The following is a 27,813-nucleotide window of genomic DNA, read 5'->3' on the forward strand; positions in this document are numbered from 1 at the left end:
GTCAAGTTTTGCCCATGAGAAAAGGCTCCCTGGAGCACAGGAGGACACACACATAGGGACTACCCCCAGCATAGCCTGCAGCTTTTTTAATGACAGGAAGCACCCAAATCCGTTTTAGAGCTTGAAATCAATGGGATCAAAAGCACATTAGAAAATACTTGTAAGGGGGTGCCTGGGTGATGCAGCTGGTTAAGCATCTGACTGTTGATTTAGGCTCAGGTCATGATCTCGGGGTCCTGGGATGGAGCCCTGCCTTGGGCTTCCTGCTCAGCGGGGCGTCTGCTTGAGATTCTCTCTCTCTGCCCCACTCCCCACTTGTGCAAGTTCTCTCTAAATAAATACATAAGGAAAAACTTGTAAGATACAGCAAAAGCAGTGCTCAGAGTTTATAGCTGCAAATGCCTACATCGATAGAAGAAAGATCTCAAATCAACAACCTAACTTCACAACTTAAGGAATTAGAAAAGAGCAACCAAACTCAAAGCCAACAGACCAGAGCACAGATAAAACAGATTGGAAAAATCATTGAGAAAGTCAATGAAAAGATCAAGACAACTGACAAAATTTTAGCAAGACTAACAAAAAAGTAGACACAAATAACTAGAATCAGAAGTGCAAGTGGGAAACTTGCCACCAATCCTGGAGAGATAAACAGGATTCTAGGAGAACCCTGGGGGCTAGCGTACACCACCAACAGATTAGAAGACCAGAAGAAATGGAAAAATACCTTGAAACATACACGCTGCCTAAGCTGACTCACCAAGAAATGGAAAAATCTCAACAAACGTGCACAAGCAGAGACGGAATCAATAATCAGCTCCCAACACAGAAAAGTCCTGGACTCAGTGGCTCATGGGTAGATTCTACTAAACATCTAAACAATTGACACTAATCCTCCTCAAGTCTTCAAAATACTGAAGGGGAAGAAATACTTCCACACTGATTCTGACACCAGCATTACCTTAATAGCAAATCCAGACGAAGGCATCACAAGGAAAATCACAGAAAAATACTCATAATGGATATAGATGAGGCAAAAATCCTCAACAAGATTTAGCAAATCAAATCCAGCTGCACGGTAAAAACATTATTCACCATGACCACATGGGGTTTATCCCAGGAATACAAGGGTGGTTGCACAGAAGATCAATCAATGTAACCCATCACATTCATAAAATGGCAGAGAAACTTCATGATCATCTCAACTGATGGAGAAAAGGCATTTGACAAAATCCAACAACTTTTCATAGTAAGATCCTAGAAAACTAGGAATAATGGGAACATTCTTCAACACATAAAGGGTATTTATGAAAGATCCACAGCTGACACTGTGCTCAGTGGTGAGAGACTGACGCTCGCCCCTGCTATCAGGAACAAGATGAGGATGCCTGCTTTCACTGCTGCTGTTCAAAATTTTACTGGAAATTCCAGCCAGAGTAATAGACAAGAAAAAGAATACACGTTATCCAAATTGGAAAGAAGAGGTAGAACTGTCTCCATTCGCAGAGGACATGATCCTATATACAGAAGATCCCAAAGAATCCCCAAGACAAAATTGGGACTAATAAATGAATTTCGCAAAGTTGCAGGACACAGCAATACAACAATCGGTTGTTTTTCTACGTAGCAGCAATGAACAATCCAGAAAGGAAACTAGAAAGTGCTGTGGACTTAGTTGTGCACCCACCCCCTCGACCCTCGTCCCCAGTGTGCTGATATTTGGAGATGAGGTCTTTGGGGGTAATTAGGATTAGATGAGGTCATGAGGGGAGGGAGGGTCCGCATGATGGGATTAGTGTCCTCCTAAGACGAGGAGACAGCAGATATCTTGCTCTGTCGCCACACTGCCCCAGAGGAGGACGGAGCAAGAAGGCAGATGTATGCAAGGCAGGAAGAAGGCCTGTATCAGAACCTGACCACGCTGCTTCCCTGGCCTTCGACTTCCAGACTCCAGAAGAACGTGAAACAAATTTCTGTTGTCTAAGCCACCCAGTCACCCAGCATTTTGTGACGGCAGCCAGAGCTAACACAGAAAGCGGTTTCATTTATATTAGCTCTTAAAAGAACTAAATCCAAAAAAAAAAAAAAAAAAAAAAAAAAGAACTAAATCCTTCCAAAGAGATGAGAGACAGATCTGCTGCAAACTATGGAAACATTGCTGAAAGAAATTAAGGAAGATCTACATGAATGGAGAAACATCCATGTTCACGGAAAGTCTTCAAAATGTTAAACTGTCTGTACCACCCAAAGATATCTACGGAGTCAACACAATCCCTCTCGAAATTCCACCTTTTTTTTTCCGGAGACATAGGAAAGTCAATCCTCAAATTCATGTGGAATTGCAAGGAGGCCCCAAGTGGCCAAAACCCATCTCAAAAAGGATTAATAAAGTTGTAAGGCTCGTAGTTCCTGATTTCAAAGTTTACTACAAAGCTGTAGTAATCCGATCAGTGCGGTCCTGGCATAAAGACAGACACACAGACCAGAGGAATAGAAGACAGAGCCCAGAAACAACCTCTCACATACATGGTGAAATGGTCTTTGGCCAGGATGCCAAGATCATTCAACGGGGCAAGAACAGTCTTTTCAACAACTGGTGCGGGGGAAACTGGATTTTTACATGCAAAGGAATAAAACTTTCCCCCCATCTTACACCATATACTGAAATTAACTCAAAGTGAGGGAAAACAACCCTAAACCTAAGAGCTAAAGCTGTACCACTCTTAGAAGAAATCACTGGAAAAATTCTTCATGACATTGGATTTGGTGATGACTCTATGGACGTGACACCAAAAACACAGGCAAAAAGAAAAACATAGTTGAATTTCATCAGAATTAAGAACTTCTGTGCATCAAAAGATTCCACCAAGGGAGTGAAGAGGCAGTGAAACAAATGGAGAAAAAAAATCTCCAAGTCTTTTGCCTGATAAGGGATTAATATCCAGGATACACAGAGAACTCTTACAACTCAACAACAAAAAACAAACCAGTTCAAAGATGGGCAAGGAACTTGAACAGATGTTTCTTTTTAAAAAAAACTTTTTTTATCGGTGTTCAATTTGCCAACATATAAAATAACACCCAGTGCTCATCCCGCCAAGTGCCCCCCTCAGTGCCCATCACCCAGTCCCCCTGGCCCCTGCCCACCTCCCCTTCCCCTACCCCTTGTTCATTTCCCAGAGTTAGGGGTCGCTCACATAAGAGATGTTTCCCAAAGAAAATCTGTGGATAGCTAATCGGCAAATGTAAAGCTCAATATCATTAGTCATCAGAAAATGCGAATCAAAACCATGGTGAGGCGTGGGAGCTCCTGGGCGGCTCAGTCCGTGAAGCGTCTGCCTTCGGCCCAGGTCATGATCCCAGGTCCTGGACTGGGCCCCACGTCGGGCTCCCTGCTCAGCCCAGAGTCTGCTTCTCCCTCGCCCTCTGACCCTCCTCCCACTTCTGGGCGCACACATGCATTCTCTGTCTCAAATAAATAAATAAAATCTTAAAAAAAAAAAAAAAAACCCACCACAATGAGGTACCGCTTTGTACCTCTCTATTGGGATGGGCATGATTTTTTTTTAACATGGGAACTAACAAGTGCTGACAAGGAGGTGCAGAAATCAGAAGGTCTGGTGGGAATGTACAATGGAGCAACTTCTGTGGTAAATACTTTTGCATTTCCCCCAAAGGTTAAACACACAAGTACCATATAACCCAGCAACTCCACTCCTAGGTACACGACCAAAAGAACTGAGAGCGGGGACACGGAGATACCTGTACACCCACGTTCACAGCAGCGAAATCACGTCCATCGATGGATGGATGGATAAGCCAACTGTGGTCCATCCCTACAGTGGAATACTACGCAGCCATAAAAAGGAAATGCTGACGCCTGCTACGACACGGACGAAGCTTGAGGACACTACGCCGAGTGAAATCAGCCAGACGCAGAAGGACAGGGCCCTTATGATTCCACTGATATGAGGAACCTAGGGCCCCCCATTCACAGACACAGGAAGTGGAGCTGTTGTCTTATGGGGACAGGGTTTCTGTCGGGGATGATGAAAAGGCTTCAGGTATGGACACTGGTGAAGGTCACACTGAATTGTATACTTTCGATCAGTTAAAACAGTAAATATTATGTTACGTGTATTTTACCATAATTTTAAAAAGCACATTGGCAAAAAAAAAAAAAAAGCACATTGGCAAGAACTGAACTTGAGGCTAAGTTCACGCCTGGGCTTGGCAAACCTTTCCCGTAAAGTGCCAGGTACTAAGTACTTCTGGCGTCGCGGGTCACCCGGCCGCCGTCACCACTACTCCCCTCTGCTGTGGTAGCCAAGCCACAGACAATACGTAAACGAACAGCACGATCGTGTCCCGATGAAACTTTATTTACACAAACAGCAGACAGGTGAGATGCGGCCCATGGGCAGCGCTGCGCACCTGCTCAGACCGCCGGAGCTCCTCAACACCCCAGTAAGGGGATAGGAAGCATCGACCAATTGCTTATGTGAGACTACGATTTTCCATTTTCTTCTTGCTGTGCCTTGGACGGCAGTCTCCCCAGCCGGGGACGGCCTTGGGAAGGTCACACGTTCACACACCGCTGTGGGCCCTCCTGCCACGAGCCCAGCGCTGGAGTCAGCGCAGTGGGTAGCTCCCCTGTGGTGCCCGTCCTCATCCTCGTCCCCGTCCCCGTCCCCGCCACGCCTCCCACAGCTCGTCTGGCTGCTGGCCTCTGAGGCTCCACGGGGCGCTGGGCCGAGGGCCCAACCGGCTCCGTCCACAGGCTCTGCCCTACTGTCTGCCCACGGACCTCGGTCTGCCAACGCCTTTGACCTGCAGACCTTGCCCTCCTCGGGGCCCTGCTGAACACCGCGGGTTCATAGGCATGAGGCTGGCCTTCCCGGGCAGATGGGAAAGGTGCCGGAAGGCCTGCGGGGGCCAAGGGCTGGGGCTGGGAATGCGCAGGATGTGCTCGGGACACACGTGGTCAGCAGGCGGGAGGGCCGCCTCACGCACCTCCACGGACCCTCTCACGCTGGCTCTGGGCCCAGCGGTGCCCGCTCAGGGGCCAGCCAGACACGGGGAGCCAGTCGGGGGCAGTCCCTCTACCAAGACCTCACGCGCTGGTGATGGGGTGGGCGTGGGGTGGTCACACCTTGACTTCTGCCATCTGAATCTACCCTTCTGTCCCCCCCTCCTCTGTCCCCTTCCTCTCTCCTGCTGGAGCTTTCTGGTGTGGGCCAGCGTCCTCCGGAGGGCACAGAGGGTGGGGTGACATTTCGCCCAGCTGGGATTTGGGAGAGGTCGCCGTCCTCCGAGCCCCCCACTCTGCGGGCCTTCGTGTTTCCGGTTTCGACAGCTCCCCGAGGTCTGTCTCCCTTGGGATGTCCCCCGCCCCTTCTGGAGGGAGCCCACCCCACCGCGGCCCCACGCGGCACACCTGCTTTTTCCTTTCGGTCTTGTTGATGATGCTAATGATCTTCTGTATGACGTTCTTGGTCTTCCTTCTGTTGACAGCGGAGGACAGGAACGGAAGCCAGGTGTTCCAGTAGTGCCTCGCGGCCAGCATCACCAGGGCGCTGCTCCCCGCAATGCCCCCGAACCTGAAAGGGAATCCCTGGCTGGGAGCGGCGCAGACACGGTGCATGGGAGGCTCCTGGATTTACAGGGAGGAGGTGGGGCTGGGTGCCACAGGGCACCCCACGATGCACGTGCCCCCTCCCTCTGATGACTCATGTCCAGGGGGTGGGGTGGGTGTCACCACAAAGGGTCACCAAGGAAGGGCCAGCCTTACTGACAGTCCCCACCAAGCGCCGGGCCCTTCATGCCGTGGTACTGCAGGTGCCGTTCATCTCCCCTACGCGGCGTGCACCCCAAACCCCTGGCCACTCGGCACGGTGCGGCGTACCTGGCGGCCTCTATGAAGGCCCTCGCGGCCGCCAGGCGCAGCTGCTTTCTCCCCTTCAGGTTCTCCATGATGCTCCTGCCCTGGACGCAGGCTGTGGTGCTCAGCATCTCCGCCACCGGCGCCGTCTCGGCCCTGGAGACAGAGAAGGGCCGCACATGCAGGACGGCTCTCCGGGGACACGGGCAGGAGGGGGCGGGAGCCCTGGGGGTGTCCGCGGAAACCTCAGGAAGGTCCCCAAACCACGACTAACTGGCTGAATCCGGTCGGCCCCCAGAACCACGACACACAATCGTGAACTGGGGTTTTACAGGACTCGTTTGTGGTTTGTCACGCGGCAGCTACAGCCGAGCACCAGAAGCCCCCGTTGGCTCCCGCCTCGTAGGATGGCCGAGCCCCGCTGCGTGCTGAGAGCTCAGTCCTACAGTTTCGATGCAAACCCACGTCATGTGCGAGCCCTTCTCCCGAAATGTCTATGGTGGCCGCGCCGTGGCTGGTGCACACGCGACGCCCCATCGCCCCCGTCCGACGCTAGAGGGGGAGCAAATCCCCGAAACTCCCCCCGGGGGGAACCTGGGCAGACTCCCTCCACGGGCCACTCGAGTCTTCGTTTTTGAAGAGAGTCTCTTGCAAACAGCTTCTCGTCGGCTCTTACTCACTGTATTCAGTGCAACACACCCCGCATATTTACCTAGACAGCTGGATGCGGTTGGGGTCGACCCCTCCCTTTGCCTTGCTTGCCTTTCAATCTCTATGTTGTTTCTTTCCTCCCCCCTTTTGAGTTAATCCACTATTTTTTAGCATTGTATTTCATCACCTCTATTGGATTTTTAGTTATACTTTTTTATTATTTTTTTAGGACTTGCCCTAGAGATTACAACATGCGTCCTTAACTAGTTACGGTCTAGCTTGGGTTAAGGCGATGTAAGAACTCTGAACAATATACTCCTACGCACCTCCTTCCTGTCACCCGTGTTCCTGCGGCCGTGCATTTTACTTCTATATTAACAATCCCACAATTCAGCGTACTTTTGTTTCAAACAGGCAAATATCTTTTAAAGCATTTAAGAACTGAGGGGGAAAGCCCTTGTGTTTACCCACAGATTCGCCACTCTGGGCGCTCTCGACGGCTGCTTGGGCCAGGTTTCCATCAGCTGTATCATCTTCCTTTAGCCTGAAGAATTTCTTTTGACATCTCTTCTAGGAATGGACGATCTTACCTTTAGTTTACCTTAAAACATCTTGATTTTGCCTTCATTTTCTGAAGGCTATTCTTGGACGTACAATTTTAGATGGACAGATTTTTCTTCTTTTAAAAAAGATCTCATTTCACAAGAGGGAGCAATAGCACACACGCAGGGGGAGCGGCAGGCAGACGGAGAGGGAGCAGCAGACTCCACTGAGCAGGGAGCCCGACACGGGACTCGAGCCTCAGGCCACAGGATCCCAACCTGAGCCGAAAGCAGCCGCTTAACCCTCTGACCCACCCAGGCGCCCGACTGTTTCTGTCCTGATGACTGTGTCTTCTCCTGGTAGGGGAGCACATCTCCTTGTGTTTCCACGTGTCTAGTGGTTTTTTATTTCATGCTGGACACTGTAAGGGCTCTATTGTCGAGAGTGTGGCTGACGTCTTCCTTTAGAGGAAGGTTGGGTTTCCTTCTGACGGGCAGTTAATTTACTGGTGGCTCAGCTTGTTCTATCAAGATTCGAATGAGGCTTCTTAGGGTGAGTCTACAGGAGGCCTTACCGCCCTATCCCCAACGTGAGGTCTTCCAGAGCGCCTGGCAAGTTCAGTGACGCGTCCCTGACTCTCGTTGGCCAACTCTAGGTTCCACCATCTGTCTTCAGCTTAGAGACCACACCTCCGTGCCTGTGAGCACACATGCTCTGTCCAGAAACCCCCCCTCTCACCATGTCATATCCTGTAAATGCCAGCTGCCTCAGCAGCCCCCAGCATGGGACCCTGTTTTATCCCAGGATGTCTTCCATCTGGTGTTTGAACAGCCCTCCAACCCCACACGGCAGAAGGTAAGAGTGAAATGTGAAGCCCACCTTTGAAGACCCCTTCTTGCAAAAATTTCTGCTCTGGACCGTCTGTTGTCCAACGCCTGAAAATGATTGTTTCATGTGTTTTGTTAATCTTTACAGTTTTTTTTCCACAGGACAAGAGTGTAATATCCATTACTGTATCATGGGCAGAAATGGTAGAAAGGGGGACATTCGAATTTATATAAAGACCCAACACTGATGATTATGTTAAATAATAAAATAATAATGGTGAACCAAGTAGAAATGTCCCAGATACTCTTAGACTACTTCCTTTCAATCTACTTTGTGCTGTTTTAGGGACCCACATGAAATTTCTTATTAATGAATATTCCTTTACGTTGATACTGTGAACGTGAAAGTTATTCTGGTAATTAAACACTCAGAGGTGAAAAATACTAATTGATTAGCAACTGTCCTATTTTTCACCAAGAACTAAAACTTATTTCTACTATTGAATGTGAAGTGCTATTATAAACTTGCTCTGTGACCAATTCCGTACTAGAGTTCTTACATATAACCTGCAAAATGGAAAAATTAGCACAAAAATTTGAAATGTGTATAGTTTTTTAAAAAAAGAATCATCTGCGGTGCATGCCATGTGGCTGAGTGTGATTACGTATCCTGCTTGACCAGGCACAGGGTCCAGTGCTCTGAGCGACCGGCAAGATCACCGCAAAGTGTGGCGTCGCTTACAGAACCAAGGACCACTCGTGTCGGTCTCTCCCGCCGCCGAGCACTGAGCAGCATGCCTGGACACAGCTAGCACCCGAGGGTGGGGGATGAACCGTCAGAGCCACAGTCAAACCCGGGCGAGACGGCAACCCACGGGGTGCAGTGACGCTGGTTACCACCAGAGGACGGTGATGTTCTACAAATGAATTCCAAAAGTCAAAGTGGAAATTAAATTTTTACAGTACCTCTATTTCTGTTACTGTATGTATATATTTGTATTTTTATAAGATTCGTCATTTTATTTTTTAAAAGTTTTTATTTATTTATGATAGTCACACAGAGAGAGAGAGAGAGAGAGAGAGAGAGAGAGAGAGAGGCAGAGACACAGGCAGAGGGAGAAGCAGGCTCCATGCACTGGGAGCCCGACGTGGGATTTGATCCTGGGTCTCCAGGATCGTGCCCTGGGCCAAAGGCAGGCGCTAAACTGCTGCGCCACCCAGGGATCCCAAGATTTGTCATTTTAAAGTGAAAGTAAATTTAAGAGACTCTGACGAAGAATGGCAAAGCCAGGGCACCTGTGCTGCATTCCCTGGCCGCGCCCTCCTGACCAGCCCTCAACCAGCAACAGAGTCAGCCTCAGCCCAACGACAGGACTAACGCAGCGGTGCTCACGGACCGACCCCTTGTAGGACAATGTCTTTGCGGTGTTGGATTTTTATCGCAACGGAACCTGCACATGGTTAGGAGTAACTACCTCCTACCCACCCCCACGCTGTTCCCCCGAGGAAGTGACCCCTAAATCCACAGCTGTCCTCCAAGAGGCACGCGCTTGCCTCTAGAGCCCTGGCGTCGAACTTGACTTCCCATCGGACCACCTCACACCTTACCTACGGAGCTCTCACAGCGACCCACGGAGCTTAATCACTCAGACCCTCCTTTGCCCTCTTCCCAGCCTGTGGCACAGCTGATGGCGGCATGTGCCTCAGAACATCACACTAGGGATCCCTGGGTGGCTCAGCGGTTTAGCGCCTGCCTTTGGCCCAGAGCGCCATCCTGGAGACCTGGGATCGAGTCCTGCGTCAGGCTCCCGGCATGGAGCCTGCTTCTCCCTCCTCCTGTGTCTCTCTCTCTCTCTATGTCTATCATAAATAAATAAATAAATAAATAAATAAATAAATAAATAAATAAATAAATAAAATAAATCTTAAAAAAGAAAAAAGAACATCACACTAGCTTCCAATCTGGTGGACCCGCAGCGGGTGACACCATGGGTCACCTCCTTGGGCGAGGACGTTATCACGGCAACACCCCTCCCCCCCAAAGTGTGTCGTCTGTGCTTTCACTGTGGCACCGTCAAAGTCGGTAACACTGATCTTCTGTTAAATAGTCACAAAATGTTGATCCTAAACTAAAATGTCAGCAAACACCGTGATAACGCAAGTGGCTTTCACCGGGAAGTCCAGCTGCGTATTACTCCGGGGTCTCCTGGAGCTTCCGGTTGGCTTTTTGTCCACTGTGTTATTTTCCTTCCTCACAACACCCGGGGTCCTCTGGCTTCCCTGCCCTCACTCCCCAGGGCATCCTCCATCCTGCCCCAGTTTACACGGTGGCTCTCGCAGCGAGCAGCACAGCTTGACAACTTTCTGGGTTGGATCTATTATTTCCAACATCCCACATTCTTCTCTTTTTTTGGTTTATTCCCTTGTTTTTCTGGAGCATATCCTTCAACGAGCTTTCTAAAAACAGGTGTGTGGGACATATATGTTCTAGGTCTGTGTCCGTCTAAAAATGGCTCTCCGTACCCATAGATTTGACAATAAGTGTGGGTGAGCTAGAATTTCCACTTAGGAAGCTCCATTCTTCCTCTACCTTCCAGGGATGGGTTCAGACGACTTGAATTTCTGTCTCCTGCGGCCTCGTAGGTCCCTCTGTGGGGACTCTGTGGGGTGGCCTGCACCCGAGGGTCTCCTCGCTCTCTCTGCGGCTCCGTGGTGGCGGGGCTGCTCACGGGACGGGCTTCCTCTGCGTCACCCCTCACTCAGACTTCGCTCTCAAGACCATTCCCTGCTCCTTCTGGAGTCTGAAAGTTAGACGTCCCGCGTGTCTTCTGGCTTCTGTCCCGTTTTCTGTACATCTGTCCTTTTCATCGACTTCCTGCGAGACTTCCCCACACTTCATCTGCACTGAATTTCTGCTCAGGAGATCCTCCGTCCTTCGTTATTCATTTTCCACAACAACGCAGTGCTGTGCTTCTTCAATGCTGTGTTTTTCGTATGTTTGAGAGGTTTCTCTTAACGTTCTCCTCCGATTGCTGTGCAATCTGCGCCGCAGACTGATTTCCCTACTTAAGAGTGTGGCTGAGGTGCTGCTGGGGAGCTCTTCATACGTGGCTTCGGCCCATCTGCTGACGGGCATAGCTTCACGCTGGTTGGTGGGCAGCCGGGGTCGGGCGAGGGACCCCCAATGCCTACCTGGGGCCAAATGTCCCGGCAGGTGGCCAGGTGCACGTCCCACCTCGGTGCATGGCTGTCTGCGTGGGTCAAGGCCAGCAGCAGCAGTCTCCTCGCAGCCCTCGGGCTGGGTGGCCCGGGACCACCCCTCGGTGCCCACCCACTGCATGGTAAGCCTGGGGTGGGAAGTCGAAAAGTAGGAGATTTTCCTTTTGGAAGCAAAGTAACTCTTATTACAGATTGTTGAGAAAAAATAATGTCTGGCCTCCAAGCGCCGTCAAATATACCACCACCACCACCAGTGCACGCTGTTTGGAGGAAGGGTCCCTCCCGACAGCAAGGCCCCTGGTGCTGTGGTGAGAAATGACAGGCCCCGTGGCGGCTGGCTCTGCTTCCCCAGGGAGCCTTCCTGACGTCCCACGGCTCCCGCCTCACCTCAGGGGGCCCGGGCACCTGGGGCGAGGCTGGCGGGCACAGGTGCCACATGCTCAGCTCCTCGGGGGCTTAGCCGACCGTGTGCTCACAGACTTGCGGGCTCCTGCCGCCTTCCAGCGGCCTCACGCTCCGCCCGCTGACCTCTCCTCCCCTCCGTGGGGCAAGCTCCGCAGCTCCACCTCATCCCAACACGCGTCCACGACGGGGGCGTTCTGGAAATCTCTGCCTCTGCTTCAGCGACGCCTGGGCCTCCTGGGTGCTGCCCCGAGCCCCAGGCTCCCTTGGGCGCTGCCCTGTCCTGACGGGTCATGCAGCCCAGCGTCCTGGGCGCCCGCCCCGACTTGCCCTGCAGGGCCACGCCTCACCTGCCCGCCACCCACCGTGTTGAGCCGGGACCACAGCCCCCCAGCAGGAATTTACGGCCCCGTGTCCACCCCCTCCGCCCCCAGGGCGAGCTTCCTGCACCCCGTCTGAGGCGGGAGGGCAGCTGGTGCTCTCAGAGCCCGAGCGGCCACCGTGATGGCTGATTCCCGGGAAGTTATGTAAAGTAACCAAACACGGGGGACCCCTGTTCAGTTCGGATGGTTTCCCAGTACTTTGCAGGAACGGACGTCGTTCCTCGGGCCGCGTCCTCAGAGCCCCTCTGTGGAGGGGCCTCTCCTGCCGCCTGTGCCCCCGCCCGGGGCTCCCGTCTCGGGGACGCGCACTCACAGGGGCCACGGCTGACGTCTCCGGCAGTTTCCAGCACGCTCCTGCCGACAGAGCGGGGGCCCCGGTCACATCCGAGAGGCAGCCTCCGGTGGTCTCTGGGGGTGTGGGCTTGTTGCCCAGAGCGGGGTGGCCTCAGGCCAGCGACTCGACCTCTACTTGCCTCAGTTTCTCCCATCAACGTGGGAGCCGTCGTGCCCACCAGAGAGCTGCTCCAAGGTGTGAGGCAGCCCGAGAACCCCCGGCCACACGGTGCCCCCGCCAGCCCCTGAGCTGAGGCCCTGGCCACGCGCCGGTCAGCGGTGGGAGGACATCTCGGGTGCCTCCATTCGCCGGCCCCCAAATACACATCGGATGTGTCTGATGCAGGCCGTGGAGCTGCGGCTGAGATACGGCAGACGGATCCCATCCCCAGGGGTTCAGAGTAGGAGACGGAGCACCCCTCAACCACCAAGCGCGCTGCTGCAGGGGCGGCCAGGGCTGGGGACACAGGGTGGCGGGCACGCCTGCGATCTGCCCTCGGACAAGCAGACTGGCTGTTCGGCCACCAAGATCGTCTTCAGACTCTTCAGTTGGTGATTTTGCCATTTTCAGTAAATAACCCCAGAAGAACGTCCGGGACAGCTGTCTTCACCTCGGACGCAGTCACAGCAGCAACAGACGGGAGAGGTTGGGCTCGGGCGTTCCCGGGCGTGGGGCCGGGGGCCGGAGCAGGTCCTGGAGCCCTGGCCACCATGGCCCCGAGCGGGCGCGGGGGTGCTCCCGTCGCTGACAGTCCTCCCAGGGACTTCCAGACTCACCGGACACGTTCATGGCTACTTCAGTCGAAGCTCTGGGTGCCTCGGGCACGGCACACGTGGCTCCGGGCGCCCCCCCGCCTCTGCCCATCACGGGCAGCTCGGTGACCCGGGGAGGCTGCGGGGGGCTGGTGCGCACGTGACCTCGGCCTGCCTGCCCCTCCGTCCACACGCAGCCGCTGCCCGTGTGCTCCTCGACCTGTGGGGAGTCAGTCCGCGTCGTGTGGACACCGGGCGTCAGGTGCTACTTACGGGCTACACATCCGCAGGTACCGGATGCCCATCTGGACGGCCTTCTGTGAGCACAGCATGGTGACCTCGTAGTCGTGGGCCACGTGGGCAAAGTGGGTCAGTCGCATCAGGGTCTGCAGCTCCACCAGGGGGTCCGACCAGGTGCACTCAGAAGCCATCTTCACCAACTTCCAGGGTTGGGGGGGGTCTTAGTGCAGCCGCGTGAGCCCCACGGGCTGCCCTTGCCCTGCACTGAGCTCCCGTGGGGAAGGGACCTCGGGGGCCCTGCGGGGACGGCGCCGACTCCGAGGTGAGGACGGGGTCACTGCATGGGGCGCTGAGTCCCTCCTCCCCCCGTAGGGGAGGCCCCCGACCCCAGCTCCATGTCCAAGGAGCAGCCTCGGGGCGGGGACTCCTACCTGGGCCAAGGGGGGCACGGTGAAGTCCATGAGGCCCAGCCCGTTGCAGGAGTACATCTCCAGGGCGACGAGGACCCGTGTCACTGAGTTCACGTCCTCGTTGGGATTCTGGGGGAGGAAGCAGCAGCGTCCATCAGCCCAAGGACGCCAGACACCGGGACCGTGGCCCCAGGACACGTGACCCCTGCTACTGCTGTGCCCGTTTCTCTCCAAGATCCCTTTCCAGGCTGTGACAGGTGGTGGCTGGGCTGGCCGGTGGAGCGGGGCCTGCCCTCCTGCGGCCCAGGTGCCCTCTGACTGCCCACCAACTCAGAGCCCACGTCTGGGGGAGCAGAGGCCGTGGGCCCCCTGTCCCTCTCCTCCCTGGGCCCCTGTTCGCCCGCCCAGCCTCACCCCCACAGCCTGGTTCCCTCCGGCCTGGGTTCCGCACCAGGTAAGGCCAGAGGACTCAGGAGAGGACGCTGTGGCCGGGGCAGGGACCTCAGCGGGCACAGACCTTCCTGGAGGGCAAGCGCTCCTCAGCGGGAGGAGGGGGTCTCCCCGCCACGCACTCTCATGCACGTCGGCGAGGCCGCATGGTGCCCACCCCGCTGTCCCTTCAGGTGGGAAACAGAGGAAGATTCCGGCCAGAGGCGCCTGCCCACAGGTCCTGGTGCGTGGGGACAAGCCTCCCCAAGCCCACGGGCACCCCTGGACGCTGGCTAGCACCCCAGGGTGCCGGCACCTGCTCATCGATGCCCAGTCGTGGCCCGATCTGCTGCTGCAGCAGCTGCTTGGCCTTCACCCAGGTGGCGATGAGCTGCTGCCGGGTGCTGGTGGGCACCACCTCCTCGGGCACAGTCCCGTCGGTCAGGCCCAGGGCAAACTCACAGACCTAGAATAGACAGCTCCTCGCTCATAGGACCTGAATTTCGAACAGGGAAATCTGAGCTAAAGCCCCCATTATTAAAAATAAGTGGACGCGGCTCCCGGTCAGACCGCAGCAGTGGTTCAAGTGGGCACCGGCCCTGAAGCTGGGCGGCCTGACCCGCACATACCCTGGGGGAGCCCGAGCCCCGGGGCCCTGAGCCTCCCCGAGAACGTCCAGGTCTCTGCGGCGGCCTTAATTTTAGAGAAATCCATGTTTTCCGCCCCTCTGTGCCGTGCACCCTGCTTCCTGGCCGTGGCCAGCCCCCCTCCCGACCGCCCGGCCCTCTGTCACCTGCCCGCACTGAGCAGGGTCCCGCGGCCTCACGTGCGGCGGGGGCCGTACCTCTACAGCAGTTCTGACTTCAGAGCTGGCTCCCGAGTCCAGGGGTATATGAAACAGGTTTGGGCGCACGGGTCTTTTAGATTTTTCTGGCACTTGGGTGGGAATCCAGGTGATAATCAAGCCCCGAGCCAAAGCATTGCACAGCATCCCCAGCATGGTGGGGTCTCTGAAAGCAAGCACCAGCGGGTGAGAGCACAGTCGCACGCACACCGGTTCACGGTTCTCAGGCCTTCCGGGGGGCGCTGGCTGTGACGAGGTCCACACTGGTGACGCCTCGGTCCCCCGCCGCCGCCGGCCTTCACACCGAGAGGGCGCCCCATGCCAGGTGGGCAGGCTCCCCGGGCGCCGTGGGGTGCTGCACAGAGAGAACCTGGCCTCCTCGGCCGCTGCGAGGCGTCTGTGCACCCGGCCCCGGTCACAGCCCAGGCATGCCCAACGGTCAGTTAAATTTGTCAAAAATGGTCTCCACGTGTCAAGAATCAGGGACACAAAGTCTGATCCCCATCCACGTGGCAACTGGCAGGACAAAAGGGAGAGGCTGGTATCCAGGGGGTCCCGGCGGGCACCCGAGTCAGAGCTCTGGGCTGTCCGTGGGGCCTGCTGAGCTCTTCTGGATCTTGTGGCCCATTTTTGTTATTTGTCACAAAAATCCACAAAAGCACTGCTGCGCCCTGACCCACCACGGCGTCTCTGCCTCAGTACCTGATGCAAAAACCTAAAATCTTATCATTCAGGGGATGCCTAGGGGGGGCTCAGCAGTTGAGCACCTGCCTTCAGCTCAGGGCGGGACCCCGAGGTCCCGGGATCGAGTCCTGCATCGGGCTCCCCGCAGGGAGTCTGCTTCTCCCTCTGCCTGGGTCTCTGCCTCTCTCTCTCGTGAATAAATAAATTATTTTTTAAAAATAAAATCTTGGGATCCCTGGGTGGCGCAGCGGTTTGGCGCCTGCCTTTGGCCCAGGGCGCGATCCTGGAGACCCGGGATCGAATCCCACGTCGGGCTCCCGGTGCATGGAGCCTGCTTCTCCCTCTGCCTGTGTCTCTGCCTCTCTCTCTCTCTCTCTGTGACTATCATAAATAAAAATAAATAAATAAATAAATAAAAATAAAAATAAATAAAAAATAAAAATAAATAAAAATAAAATCTTATCATTCAGACTAAAACCCAAACCAACAACAACAAAAAGGAGAGCTCTAAAACGTCATCCTCGTCAGGGAAGCTTCGGCCGACCGGATGTTTCCAAGGTCTGCCTCAGCTCACGAGAGCGTCGTCTCTCACAGACTCACACCCACCGGATAAGAAATCACAGATGAAGCGTCTCAACCCCACGCGGAACCCGAGTGAGGTTCGTATAGAGGGTCCTGTCCCCTCCCATTTCCCAAGTCTCAGCAAACCTTCCTCAAAATCCTTCTGTCTGGAACAGTGAGGTTGGCGGGATCCACGCAGGGCCGCTGCGGGGCAGGGGCGGGGCTGTGTGCGGGAGGGTGAGCACCGCTGGGGGTGCAGGGCAGCAAAGAGCCAGGGACGGCCTGAGCAGCCCCCCACGTCCCCGCCACCGCCAGACACCGGCCAACGGCAGTCCCAGCCCTCCCCGCAGGGAGCGGTCTCGGGGCAGCGGATGGAGCCTCCGTGGGGCTGGGCGCACCTACCCGCTGTGGCCCGTGGCCTTGACGATGCTCAGGAGGTGGTCCAAGGTGTTCACGAGCTCCTTCTGCCTCCCGGCCACGATGAGGTGGTGGTTGTGGTTCAGGACGTAGACCACTGCATTCTGCACGATCCAGCTCTCCTGGATCTCTCGTCCGATCTCGGCGGACCGCAGCCAGCAGCTCATGGCGCTCTGCGACAGTCCCTCGATCCAGGTCCTGCGGAGCAACGCCCCCTCAGGCTTCCCCTGAAGGGACGCCCCCCCCCAAACGGGCATCAAAGGCACAAACGTGACCTCTGCCAGCGGCCTGCGGCGTCTGGGGCCAGGAAGAGGCCCCTGCACGGGGCTGTCCCTGCGACCGCGGCTGCCTCCTGGCCCCGCGGCAGGTCCCGTGAGGAGCCGTCCTCGGAGCACACAGAGCGCGCCCCCCGCACACGCCCGCCACTAACACCACCTCCTCGTCTCCCATTTGCACTAATAACAGACCCACCGGAAGGAGGCAGTTCGAAGTCAAACACACCAGACACATCTGTGCTTCCAGGCACACGGCGCCAACCGCGGCCCTGGGCTGCGCACGGCCACCCTGAGCCTGCACCCTGCTGCCCCCACAGCTGCGGGGTCGCCCGGGCCCCGGCAGGCCACCTACTGGTATGTGATCCACTGCGTGTTGTCCTCCGGGGACTCGAGTGTGTAGCCAGCCGAGTGCTGGCTCAGGTCCTCGGGGGGCTGCGGACGGTCATTTAGCTCCACACCTTCCGACCGCAGCAGGTGCACGGTGGCCTGGGAAGGAAGGGCGCGGCAGGAGCGGTCGCAGGAGAGGGCCCGGGCGCCAGGCGGGAGGTGGCGGGCCCCGGGAGGAAGCCACGGTCTCCCCAGCCTCGAGCATCCTCCCCGCCGCCCCCTGCTCGCGTCTCACCCATAAAGGCTGTGTCTCGGGGAGAGAAGGCCCTGCCAGGAGCACCAGCCTGGTCGGCCCCTGGCTCAGACACGCTCACTTCTCGACGGCACCAAGTGCCTGGCCAGCGCCACCCCCGCCCCCGGTCACTCCGCCAGTGTGTGGAGACACTGACTGCTCTTGGGCGCGCCGGCGTGGGCGGGCAGGGCTGCTCACAGCGGGGCCCACGGCCCTGCCGCTCCTGGCTGCCTGCTCCCCAGCACAGGGCTCCGCGCCGTCACCACCGTGTCCCCAGCTCACAGCACCGGGCCCGCCCTCGGGAGGCACTCGGCAGACCCTGACCGAATCATTCGGGTTTCCCCACTGACCCCAAGAGAAACCATGGGAAGCGGCTCCAGGAACCATGAAGTGACAAACGTCACCACGTATCCCCTCCCTGGGTGCGGGTGCAGGTGCGTGGCTGAGATGGAGCTTGGGGTCCCCTGTGCTCACTCCGGCGGCAGCCGTGATGCCCGGGAAGGCCCCGGGGGCCGGTCCCTGGAACTCCCAGCCCTCCTCCCTACTACACCTCGCTAAAGGTGCCGTCGAAGCCCACACCGACGCAAACACCCCCACACGCAGCAACGGTCACCTTGTGGTACCTCCAGACTTAGGGTTCGGGATTCAGAAATGACTTCTAAGGAATATGAGATCATCGCGACACATTCGTGAGCCCAGGAAAGCGCCACCCCCCCCCCCGCACTGCCGTTCCCGGAGACCGTGTCGGGGTGCCCGCTGGGCGCACGCTGCAGACAGGGGCGCACCTCTGCACTGATGAACCCCACCTCCGCGAACTTCCGGAGCAGGCTGGACGACACCTGCTTCTGCAGGGGGACCTCCGACGGGCCCCGGGAGTCCTGGGCCGAGCTGTCTCCGCCCTTCTTCCTCCCTGAGGGAAAGAGCCACGGTGCAGCCTCGGCCAGACATGCTCGGCTTTCCCGGCAAACAAAGCACAGGGGTCCTGGCCCACCCCAGCTGTGGGGTCGTGCTGGTCTTGGAGGTGGGCCTTCTGCCCAGGACGGTGGGCTGGGCCCCGGGGGAGGACGGCTAAGGCGGCCCCAGGTCAGCTGAGGACGTTCCTGACACAGTCGTGGCTTTTCCTCCTGCACTTCTGCACCCGAGAAGCCCTGGCCCTGCCCAGCCTGTAGCAACCTCATGCCCAGAGGCCCCGGCCCCAGCCCCCCCCCGGTGCCCAGTAGCCCCAACACCCCTGTGCCCAGCGGCCCCAGCCCCCCTGCGCCCAGCGGCCCGACAGCCCCATGCCCGGCCGTGGGGCCCCTGCGCGTCCCCGTGTCCTCACAGTCCACTAGACCGCGGCCCCTCCAGAGCTGCCCCGAGCCGTCCCAGACCCTGTGCCAACGCGGGGAACTGGCTGCCCCCGACTCCTGAGGGGCCCGCCTTCACAGTCAGCCCTGCGCTCCACCCTCTGCCCCCAGGCTCCCACGCAGCGGCCCAGGCCCATTTCCCTGCTCACGGCAGGTGCCTGCGCTGAGCCCCTGACGACCTCAGGGGACCGGAGGGCCAGCAGACACGGCGAGAGCGGCCGCTGCACGGAGGGCCCGATGGGCCCCGCTGAGCTGGGCTCGGGCACAGGCGCCCGCCCCCGGCCACCCTGAGCTGACGGCCCCACGGCCCCTCGGCTCCGGTTCCGGGGAGGCCAAAGCCCCGAGCTGCACACGCGCGGCCACACCCCGTACCTTTCTTCAGCCACGTGGGCTTCTTCACCTTGACGTCGTCGTACAGGAGGCAGAAGCGGCTGGCGGCCCGGCAAACATCCCACACTCCCTGCTTCCGCGCCACTTTGGCGAGCTCCGCCCAGATCTGGATCCTGCTCACGGGACAGGGAAGCGCGGACGCGAGGAGTGGGTGAGGCGGGAGCGGCCCAGAGCCCTGCTGCTGCTGCGCGGGCCACGGTGCTCCCGGGTCGTGGCAGGCACCCGCGCTCCCCCCGCCGTCTGCCCCGCACCCGTCTTGTCCCCGGGTCAGGCGCCACCCACCCACCTCTCCTTGTCGTTCTTGTTCCCCAGACGCCGCAAATGCCCAGCGGCTTTGTCCACGCTGATGATGTGGTGCCGCGCCTTCGCGAACAGGTAGGTGAACCGGCCCCTGATTTTCCCCGTGGAAACTGAGGGTGGAAATGGAAACGCAAGGCTGAGGCTGACGGTGAGGGACCCCAGGCCGGGCGGAGCTGCGTCTCCATGGGGCAGTGCGCCTGGCGGGCCCTGCTCGACGCCCCCCCACCCCGTGGCCCAGCCCCTTGGTCTGCCTGGTGCCAGAGGCTCCTGCTGGCGAGGAAAGCACAGACTACGAGAGCCCGGCCGCTCCAGGCACCGGCTGCCCAGCACAGTCGTGCAGGGCGTGCGACACAAGCAGCTCCCCTCAGCCAACATGCCAGCCCCTCCAGGAGCCGGCCCTCAGAGCCCCCGGAAGACCCTCACCATGCGGGGCCACGAGGCCGTCTCCAGCTGGGCTACTGCAGGCGGGCAGCCAGCTTGCTGGTGGGAGCACGTCAGCACTGCCGCCACAGCCCGACACCGGCTGGGCAACGTGGAAACCCGCGGTGGCACCACCACACCTCAGATGAGCCCGAAGGCCGACGGAGGGCCACGTCCCAGGCCATCCGCCCCCACCGCTAGGGCGTGACACCTGGGGATGCAGAGCCCTGGGGTGGCCGTGGTGGGGCCCCAGCTGGGCACAGACTGGCCGTCCACAAGGACGTGATGCGCTCGGCGGATCAGTGTCCCCGGAAAGGTCTGATGGAGCCCTAAGCCCAGAACCTCACGATGCAACCTTACTTGGGTCTCTACTGGGACAATCCAGTTACAGTGAGATCATTAGGGTGGATCCTGATCCATTACGATAGACGTCCTTAAAAGGGGCAACTCTGGACCCAGAGAAACAGGTACAGAGGGAAGATGCTGTGAAGACCCGGAGAAGACCACCGGCTGTAAGCCAAAGGGGCAGGGCCGCGCTCTGCCCGGGCTCAGGGGTTGCTCCCCGCCCCGCCGACACCTCATCTGGGCCCCGGGCCTCCAGACCGTGATGGTCCGTCCTGCGGTGACGGGGTCCCGGGTGACGGCGGCCGCGCGGAGACCCAGACCATACATCAAGGCCTGCACAAGGGCTGCACAGCGGGTGCAGACCTCAGGCGGGGCGCAGCACGGTCCCCACATGTCGGGCGGGGGGTCTGCTTCCCGAGGACGTGAGGCTCGGGGCGGTTCGTGAGCAGAACCTTCTGGGCTCCGGGAGTGAGGGCGCTCTGTACCTTTGGCCTCGTTCTCGCTGTCGAGCACGATCTGGAAGGTGTCGGGGGCTAGCGCCAGGCCCGCGTTCACCAGGAGAGCCCGCTTCTTCCTGACGCTATCCTTCGGGATGGCTTTTTTTGCCTGCAACAGGAAGAGAAGGTATGGAGAGTAGGCTGTTACGCCGTCTGAGGCGACACCGCCCCGGGCTGTCCCACACAGAGGCCATGACGGCACCTGCTCGATGGCCATGATGGCCTGGTCCTCCGCGCGCTCGGGGGACTGGTACTGCATGGTGCACAGGTGCAGCCGGTTGAAGGCCATTGTGAGCTTGTCCTGGTAGAGGCCGAGGCTGTCCAGGAGCATGGCCTTCTGCAAGTGCTGCATGGCCGGCTCCAGCCGGTCCTCGTCCTCGTCGATGTGAGCCATCTCCATGTGCACTTGGCAGCGGAGCAGGACCATGAGGCTGCGGAGGGACAGCGTGCTGCTACACAGGCCCCGGGCGAGACCCTCTTGCCGCCTGGGCTTCCCGGCATCCTCAGCTCCCCCGGTCTGGCCTGGGGGACTCCCAGCGAGGAGGAGCAGGGAGGTCCCTGCAGAGCGGCTAGGACCGGGGCTCCGGGGCTGAGGAGCAGCAGGTCAGCAGACTGGGGACGTGCCAGTGAGACCTGCTGGTGGAGGGCCCAGCGGACATGGAAGCTTGCAATGCTGCCGCCGCCATCTCTGTCCATCAGTGCCGTCCCACCCACCGCCCCACAGGCGCTCGCCCCTGCCTGGCTGAGGGAGACCCCACGTCATGGCCACCGTCCTGGGAACCAGCATTAGCAAACCCGACCAATTTGGCCGAATCCAAGTTCTGCAGGACCCGTGAACCAACTGAGTGCAGATGGAGGTGTCCGTGCCTGTGACCTCAGGGACAGGGGAGTGCCTGTGGCTTCACCCGCACCCGTGAGCCGTCCCTGGTTAGTGCCGGGGGAGGTCCACACTTGCCAGGGAACCAGCTCCCACAGACTCTGCCCAGAATGCGCCACGTTTCTGGGACAGGCCCTGCACTGAGTCACAGGCCCGGAGGAGACCCCACCGCGGGAGACCCGCCCAGGGCTGGCCGAGCTGAAGAACCGGCCGAGGCAAGCCAGCAGCACACGCCGGGGGAGGAGAGCCCATGTCAGGAGCAGCCCGGCAGACAGCTCACTCGAGGAGGCAGTGACTCCCGTGAGCAGACCCAGACCTCCCGGAGCAGAGGAACGGAACCAGCCGACAAGGACATAGAAGTGAGAAAATCTCGGGCTTAACTTCTACTTCCAGCCGTGGGAAGTGACTCTGCCACACGTAACCACCATCCACCTGAGCCAGATACACCAGCTTTACCAGCACGGGGCTCTGGGCAGCACGAGGCTGCAGCCCCTGGAGGGTCGGGAGGGGGGAGCCCGTGATTGTGGCCCCCACCGGGGACAGAGCAGGGGCTGCTGAGCCAGGGGGGCGAGACGGGAGCACAGCCTGGGACGGAGACCGCATGGGCAAGAGCCTGCTCATCACCAGACGTAGTTAACTCAACAGCTACTACAACACGAATGAAGAGGGCGGGGGCCAAGCACTCTTGGCGCATCTCCCACGACGCCCCGCACACCACGGTAACACTAGACGTGCAAGGGAAGAGAAGAATGCGACCCAGCATCAGGATATGGGAAGGAACAGATGTTGGGTTTACCAGAGAAGTCCTTCAACACGGATGCTGCAACACAAAACGTGTTCACAAACCTGCGGAAGACAACAGTAAGGACAGAACAGGTGTGGACTCTCAGGAGGCCAGGGCTCGGAATCAGAATATGCGGCGTTGGGAAGCTGCTGCTCGGGGCTCACGGCTCACAGCAGGCCGGGGACGGGGAGCCAGCGAGCCCAGAGATCGCCCGCCGGAGCGCAGGTTGCACGAGCAAGACGGTAGACACGCGCAGAGGCTCGGGACCTGCGGGCAGGACTCAGGGCGTGTGCGCAGCTCGAGTCCCAGGAGGCGGCCGCCCGGCGGAATGGCTCATGAGAGGCCCCGTCCGCGTCTGAGCGTCCCAGCAGACCCGTGGAGGAGTTTCTAAAGGCTCCAGGGAAAACCCCAGTCGGGACTCTGAAAACAGAAGGAGCGGCAGGACCGCAGCCTGCGTGGGGACCCCCCGGCATGGGGCGCAGCCTCGCCGAGCACAGCGGCCTCTTACCCACGTCTGCAGAACAACGTCTAGGAACCCAGAACCCAGTAGCCGGTGGCAACAGGCTTCAAGGATGAGGGTGAGGGAAAGGCCTTTCCAGGACAACAGGAAGAGTTCATCTCCAGCAGGAAGGTTTGGGGTTGAAATAAAGCAGGTGAGAGAGAACTGGGACGTGTGGGAAGGAAAGAGCCTGCGGGATCAGCAAACGAGGTAGAACTACTGTTTTCCTCTGTGATTTTCTTAAAGACAACAATCAAACCGCTGGCTGCTCAGAGCAGATGACAGCCCTGGAGGGGAGGTGGATCCACGTACGTGGAGGATGCGTCTGCCTGGACGTGAAACCCACGAGCACAAGCGCGGGAAGGCGTGGGCGCGGTGAGGGGGGAAGCGGGCAAGGCTCTACCCTGGGGCGTGGGGGGGGCGTGCAGCTGACCCCGCGCACCCCGCCGCCTGACGACCCGTGCTACTGGCCCTCGATCGACACCCCCCTGCCCGCCCCAGGAGGTGCAGCCGAGAAACAAAGAAGCCAGTGGAGGAAATGGAGCAGGATTCTAAAAATTAACCTCAAGGAAGGCAGGGAAGGAGCAGCAGGAAGCAGAAGGGACGAGCAGAAAGAAATGAGGTTGAAGACAAGCGCAACGCGGCGGCGGAGGGGCTGGAGCTCCAGCCACCGCACAGATGGTCCCAGTAGATGAAAGGAGGACGGCGGATGCCCACCAGACGCCCGCGTCAAGCCACGCTCCAGGCTTTAACTTGAAGATGCACGGTGGGGGGCGGAGAGTAAAAGTAGGGAGCGGAGAGGCTGTGCAGCTGCCACACATGGGGCCTCCGGGCGGGGGGGGCAGGAGGCTAAGGGGGCAGACACGACCCCAAACATGCAGGCACGGCGTCTGGAACCACACAGAGCGAGGCTGATTATCCACGGGGCGTGAGAGGCCAGCCTGCTCGAGCCGGAGGCCGTCCCCTCGGGCGCTTGCCGGGATGAGCGTGGCCCACTGGGGACGGAAGGCCAGACCCCTTCGGCACAGGCGGGCGATGCCCCGGCCGCCACCAGGACTCCCTCCCGTCAACATACCATGGGGCTGTGGCCGCCTGGGCCTCCCCATGGGAATAGTCCCCAGGCCCAGAGCATTCCACCGGGTTCTATCAACCATGTACGGAAAAACACCAATATCTGCAGAGTCCTTCAGAAAGCAAGGGAGAAAGAGGCTGCCCAGCTCCCAAAGCATTTATAAAGTCAGCCTGATGTGCCGTCCGACCCTGGCAGGCCAGCGTCCCCGTCACCAGACACACAGAACGCTGCGACACGACCCCAGGCCCTAAGCGGGCAGCACGCTGCAACGTGGCTACCCCAGGCCGTGTGCACAGGGCAAGGCTGGCTTGACCCCCGAAACTCCGCATAGTTTGCGGCAAAGAACAAAGGAGACAAGGCACGTGACCGTCTCCAGAGACACAGCACGACGCCGTCTGGGTTCGAGGACCCGTCGGCAGACCAGGTGTTCACACACGTGGTCTGTGTTCCACGCCTCAACGTCATCAGGACAGAATTACGGGAGAGAAAGGGGAGCGGCAAGTAGTCTTCAAAGCTCTGGCAAAGGTGGATACAAACTAATAGGACAGATTGGGAAATGGGAAATAAAGTCCTTAAGGTTAAAAACAGGCCAAAGACAAGAAAGAATTATAGACAATCTGCAACACAAAGAACTGATGGAAATGAGGCGGGGGTTGGGGTGACTGGGTGACGGGCACTGAGGGGGCACGTGACGGGATGAGCACGGGTGTGATAATCTATGTTGGCAAATCGAACTCCAATTTAAAAAAAAAAAGGAAATGAGGAGGCCCGGGGAGGCGGCCCGCACAACCTCCAGCCGCCGGCCGCCCACCCGCACCCGCTGCCGACCGTCCTCCCCGCACAGCCCGCTCCCCCCAGCACTGGAACCCCGCCCCACCCTCCCGGTTGCCTGGCGCCCTGTCCGGAGCCCAGGTGACCTCCCTGAAGATCCCTGCGAGCTCCAGACACAATTCCCACAGCCTCTCAAGCCAGGGTTGTGTGCCGCCTGCCTCCTTCGGATCCGTCCTCTGGGCCCCGCTGGCTTCCAGGCCACCGTGTCACCTGCACGCCGTGCCAGCTCTGTCTCAGGCTGTTCTCAACAGCCGCAGAGCAGCCATCTGACCACCGAACACCCCTCCTCCATGCCAGGTCCTCTGATGACCCCCTAGCAGAACCCCTGTCCTGAAGGGAGGGGCCTTCACAAGCCCCCTTCAGGGTGGACACAGGGCTCTGCTCCTGGGGCGCCACCCCCTAGCCCCCAGGCCGTCCCCTCTGCCTGGACTCCAACAGGAAGTGGGCTTCTCAGGGACCAACCAGGACCACTCTGCCTAAACAGCATCCTCTGCCCCTCCCTCCCTGCTTCACTGCCTTCTTAGCACTTAACACGACCAGCCTACTGTGCAGAGTGCAGATGTAGGTGTGGGTGCAGGCGGAGACGGGGGGGGGCAGGTGGAGACGGGAGTGCGGGTGGAGACGGGGGTGCAGGGGCAGGCATGGGTGCAGGTGGAGATGGGGGTGCAGGTGGAGATGGGCACAGGGGCAGTCATGGGTGCAGGTGGAGATGGGAGTGCGGGTAGAGACGGGGGCACAGGAGCAGGTGTGGGTGCAGGTGGAGACTGGGGCGCAGGGGCAGGCGTGGGTGCAGGCACTTGGCTGCACACCCTTGCTGTGTGTGTCCAGGCCGGCGTGGCTCCTGGCCCCGGGTAGGCGCTCACAAGTGCGTGATGTATGCCTCCGACGCAGTGAGCACAGAAGGCGGGTGTCGCCTCAGCACTGACCCCGGAGTGTTCCAGGCACCAGGTGATGGGCGCTGGCTTCCCGGCCTGCGGGCCCCCCACGGTGGCTGGTGGAGCACAGACCCCGTGTGCAGGCGCCGGCCGTCAGGCGACCCGAAGGGGTTCCCGCTGCTGGGGGTGCGCCTGCAGGCTCGCGGCTCGGCGGGGCCGGGCTGCCCTGAGAGCCTGTCAGCGGCTGAGGAGGCCCACCCGGCCCCGCCCCGGGCACACTCCCGGCCTCTGACGCAGGGGGACTTTCCTGCTGGCACGGCTGCTTGGGGCCCGAGTCAGATGGCCTCGTGTCCCCGGTGCTGGAGGGTTCCGCGCCAGGCCGCTCCCGCCCGAGCGGCCCCCTGGAGGGCAGCTACCTGTCCACCTTCTCCAGGATGTCCGCGATGTTGGTCAGCGGCTTCCGCAGGTGGTAGCGCAGGTTGTGCTGGAGCAAAGGGAGACACGTGTTCCACTGCGTGGTGCACACCACGTGGATGAGCCTGGGGTCGCCGAGGCGCACGGCTCGCTGTAGCGCGACGTCAAGCCTCTGCACTAGATTCAGCTGCGTCTGCACAAAACACACGGGCCGGTCCGTGAGGACGGGAGGTGAGGAGCACGCACCGCCCTGGGGCTGGAGGGTCAGGAGGCAGCCGGTGCGCCAGGGCGGGTCTGGCCGGGGCAGCGTCTCCGGAAGGCCCTGCTGTGTATTCGACGCCTCCGTAAAGGGCCTAGAACGGGCTCTGCACACCCAGGGACACGCTTCTCTTCCATGAATTGACTCCACCAGCATTTCTCCGGCTTATCTGCTCACTGCGCCCTGGGGCCGGGGAGCACCCCTGGAACACCTCTGCTCTGTGCTATGCGCGCCTCCCACCGGACAGGCTCCGGCCCCACATCTGAGGATCCGTGGACCCTGTTACCAGCCCCACGCTTCCTCAGAGCCCACCGGGGCTGCCAGCGGGCCTGAGCTCGCCCACATCCCGCGGCCTCTGGCTGCCGCCACCCCCAGGGCATCTGTTGTGCTGCTGGTGAATGGGCCCCGGGGGCAGCAGCACAGGGGCCCCGTGCACCCCTGCCTCCTCTGCTCGAACGTGGCCCGGTGGGCTCCGCCAACCGCTGCCTACGCCCCTGGACAGGCTCTGCCAGGAGCCAGACAGGTCCATGCCGGCAGCCACACGCGCCAGTGCAAGGGGGCACGGGAAGCCACGGGTGTGGGGACGGAGCCTGGACGGCAGATCCCTGGAACCCGGAGGCGCCTGAGCTCATCCTACCGCACCGGCCTCCAAATCCACAGGGGCCACCGTGACTGTTTCAACAGATTTTTTTTTTAAGCTGCAAAATCCTCATTCAAGACTCGTCTAAAATACTCTCTGGATTCCTTCTCTGGCCAGGGCTGCTGGGCCAAATCCTACCGCGTGAAGTAAGCAGACGGGAGGGGCAGTGGGCCGAGCTCGCACCCCTGCTTCCGGACCCTGAGCTCACACAACCCCCTGCTCCGGGCCCTGTGCTCACGACCCAGTGTGAGCCCTCGGGACCTGGCCTCCCCGGGCTCCTCGCCCCTCCCCATGGACCCCCGGGGTGCCTGTATGCCCAACCCCCTCTGGCGACCCTCCTCTGCTCGCCCCGGGAACCCCCTGGCCCCCGTCCCTGGCAGTGACCTTACCCCGCCCCCAGGCCCAGCGAGGCGGATGGCCCCACGCCGGGCAGGCCACTCCTGCCTTCCTGGACAAGAGTCACGGGGGCAAAGAGCCACGACGGGGACACGGAGGCCCTGACCAACGGCAAGTGCCGTCAGCGTGCACGTTGGCGAGGGGAAGAGCAGCTGCACACGGGCGGCAGGAGGGCTCCCCAGGGGCTCCCCCGCCCCCCTTCCAGCCCCGCACACAGGCTGCAGGACCCTGACGGGCCTGGGACGCCGTGGGGGGCGGCAGCTAGTCCTGGTGCGGCTCCCACCAGAGAGGCCGTGTCACAGGTGCGAACCCGCAGACTGGGGCGCTGGCCTCGTGTCCCCGCCTCCCGGGAGCCAGCAGCTTCCAGGACACGTGGAAACCGCTCCGAGTCGCTGAC

The 27,813-nt window shown here is 59.4% G+C and overlaps 1 protein-coding gene across 8 annotated transcripts in view; it reads right to left on the reverse strand.

Annotated features, from left to right (window-relative positions):
- Positions 1-27,813, reverse strand: part of CFAP46 (cilia and flagella associated protein 46) — a 96,722-nt gene that overhangs the window by 49,493 nt on the left and 19,416 nt on the right. For all 8 annotated transcript variants that reach the window (XM_025467717.3, XM_025467722.3, XM_025467721.3 and 5 more), the window contains exons 11-24: positions 26,124-26,314; positions 20,972-21,200; positions 20,758-20,878; positions 19,494-19,617; positions 19,190-19,320; positions 18,257-18,381; positions 17,205-17,338; positions 16,563-16,775; positions 14,916-15,081; positions 14,388-14,537; positions 13,664-13,771; positions 13,266-13,432; positions 5,906-6,037; positions 5,438-5,600 (exon numbers count right to left, since the gene is read on the reverse strand). In XM_025467717.3, coding sequence (XP_025323502.3) covers positions 5,438-5,600; positions 5,906-6,037; positions 13,266-13,432; positions 13,664-13,771; positions 14,388-14,537; positions 14,916-15,081; positions 16,563-16,775; positions 17,205-17,338; positions 18,257-18,381; positions 19,190-19,320; positions 19,494-19,617; positions 20,758-20,878; positions 20,972-21,200; positions 26,124-26,314 — 2,154 coding nt within the window. The remainder of the gene's footprint in view (positions 1-5,437; positions 5,601-5,905; positions 6,038-13,265; positions 13,433-13,663; positions 13,772-14,387; positions 14,538-14,915; positions 15,082-16,562; positions 16,776-17,204; positions 17,339-18,256; positions 18,382-19,189; positions 19,321-19,493; positions 19,618-20,757; positions 20,879-20,971; positions 21,201-26,123; positions 26,315-27,813) is intronic.

The sequence above is a fragment of the Canis lupus genome, chromosome 28 (assembly GCF_003254725.2).
Source record: "Canis lupus dingo isolate Sandy chromosome 28, ASM325472v2, whole genome shotgun sequence".
Lineage (NCBI taxonomy): Eukaryota > Metazoa > Chordata > Mammalia > Carnivora > Canidae > Canis > Canis lupus.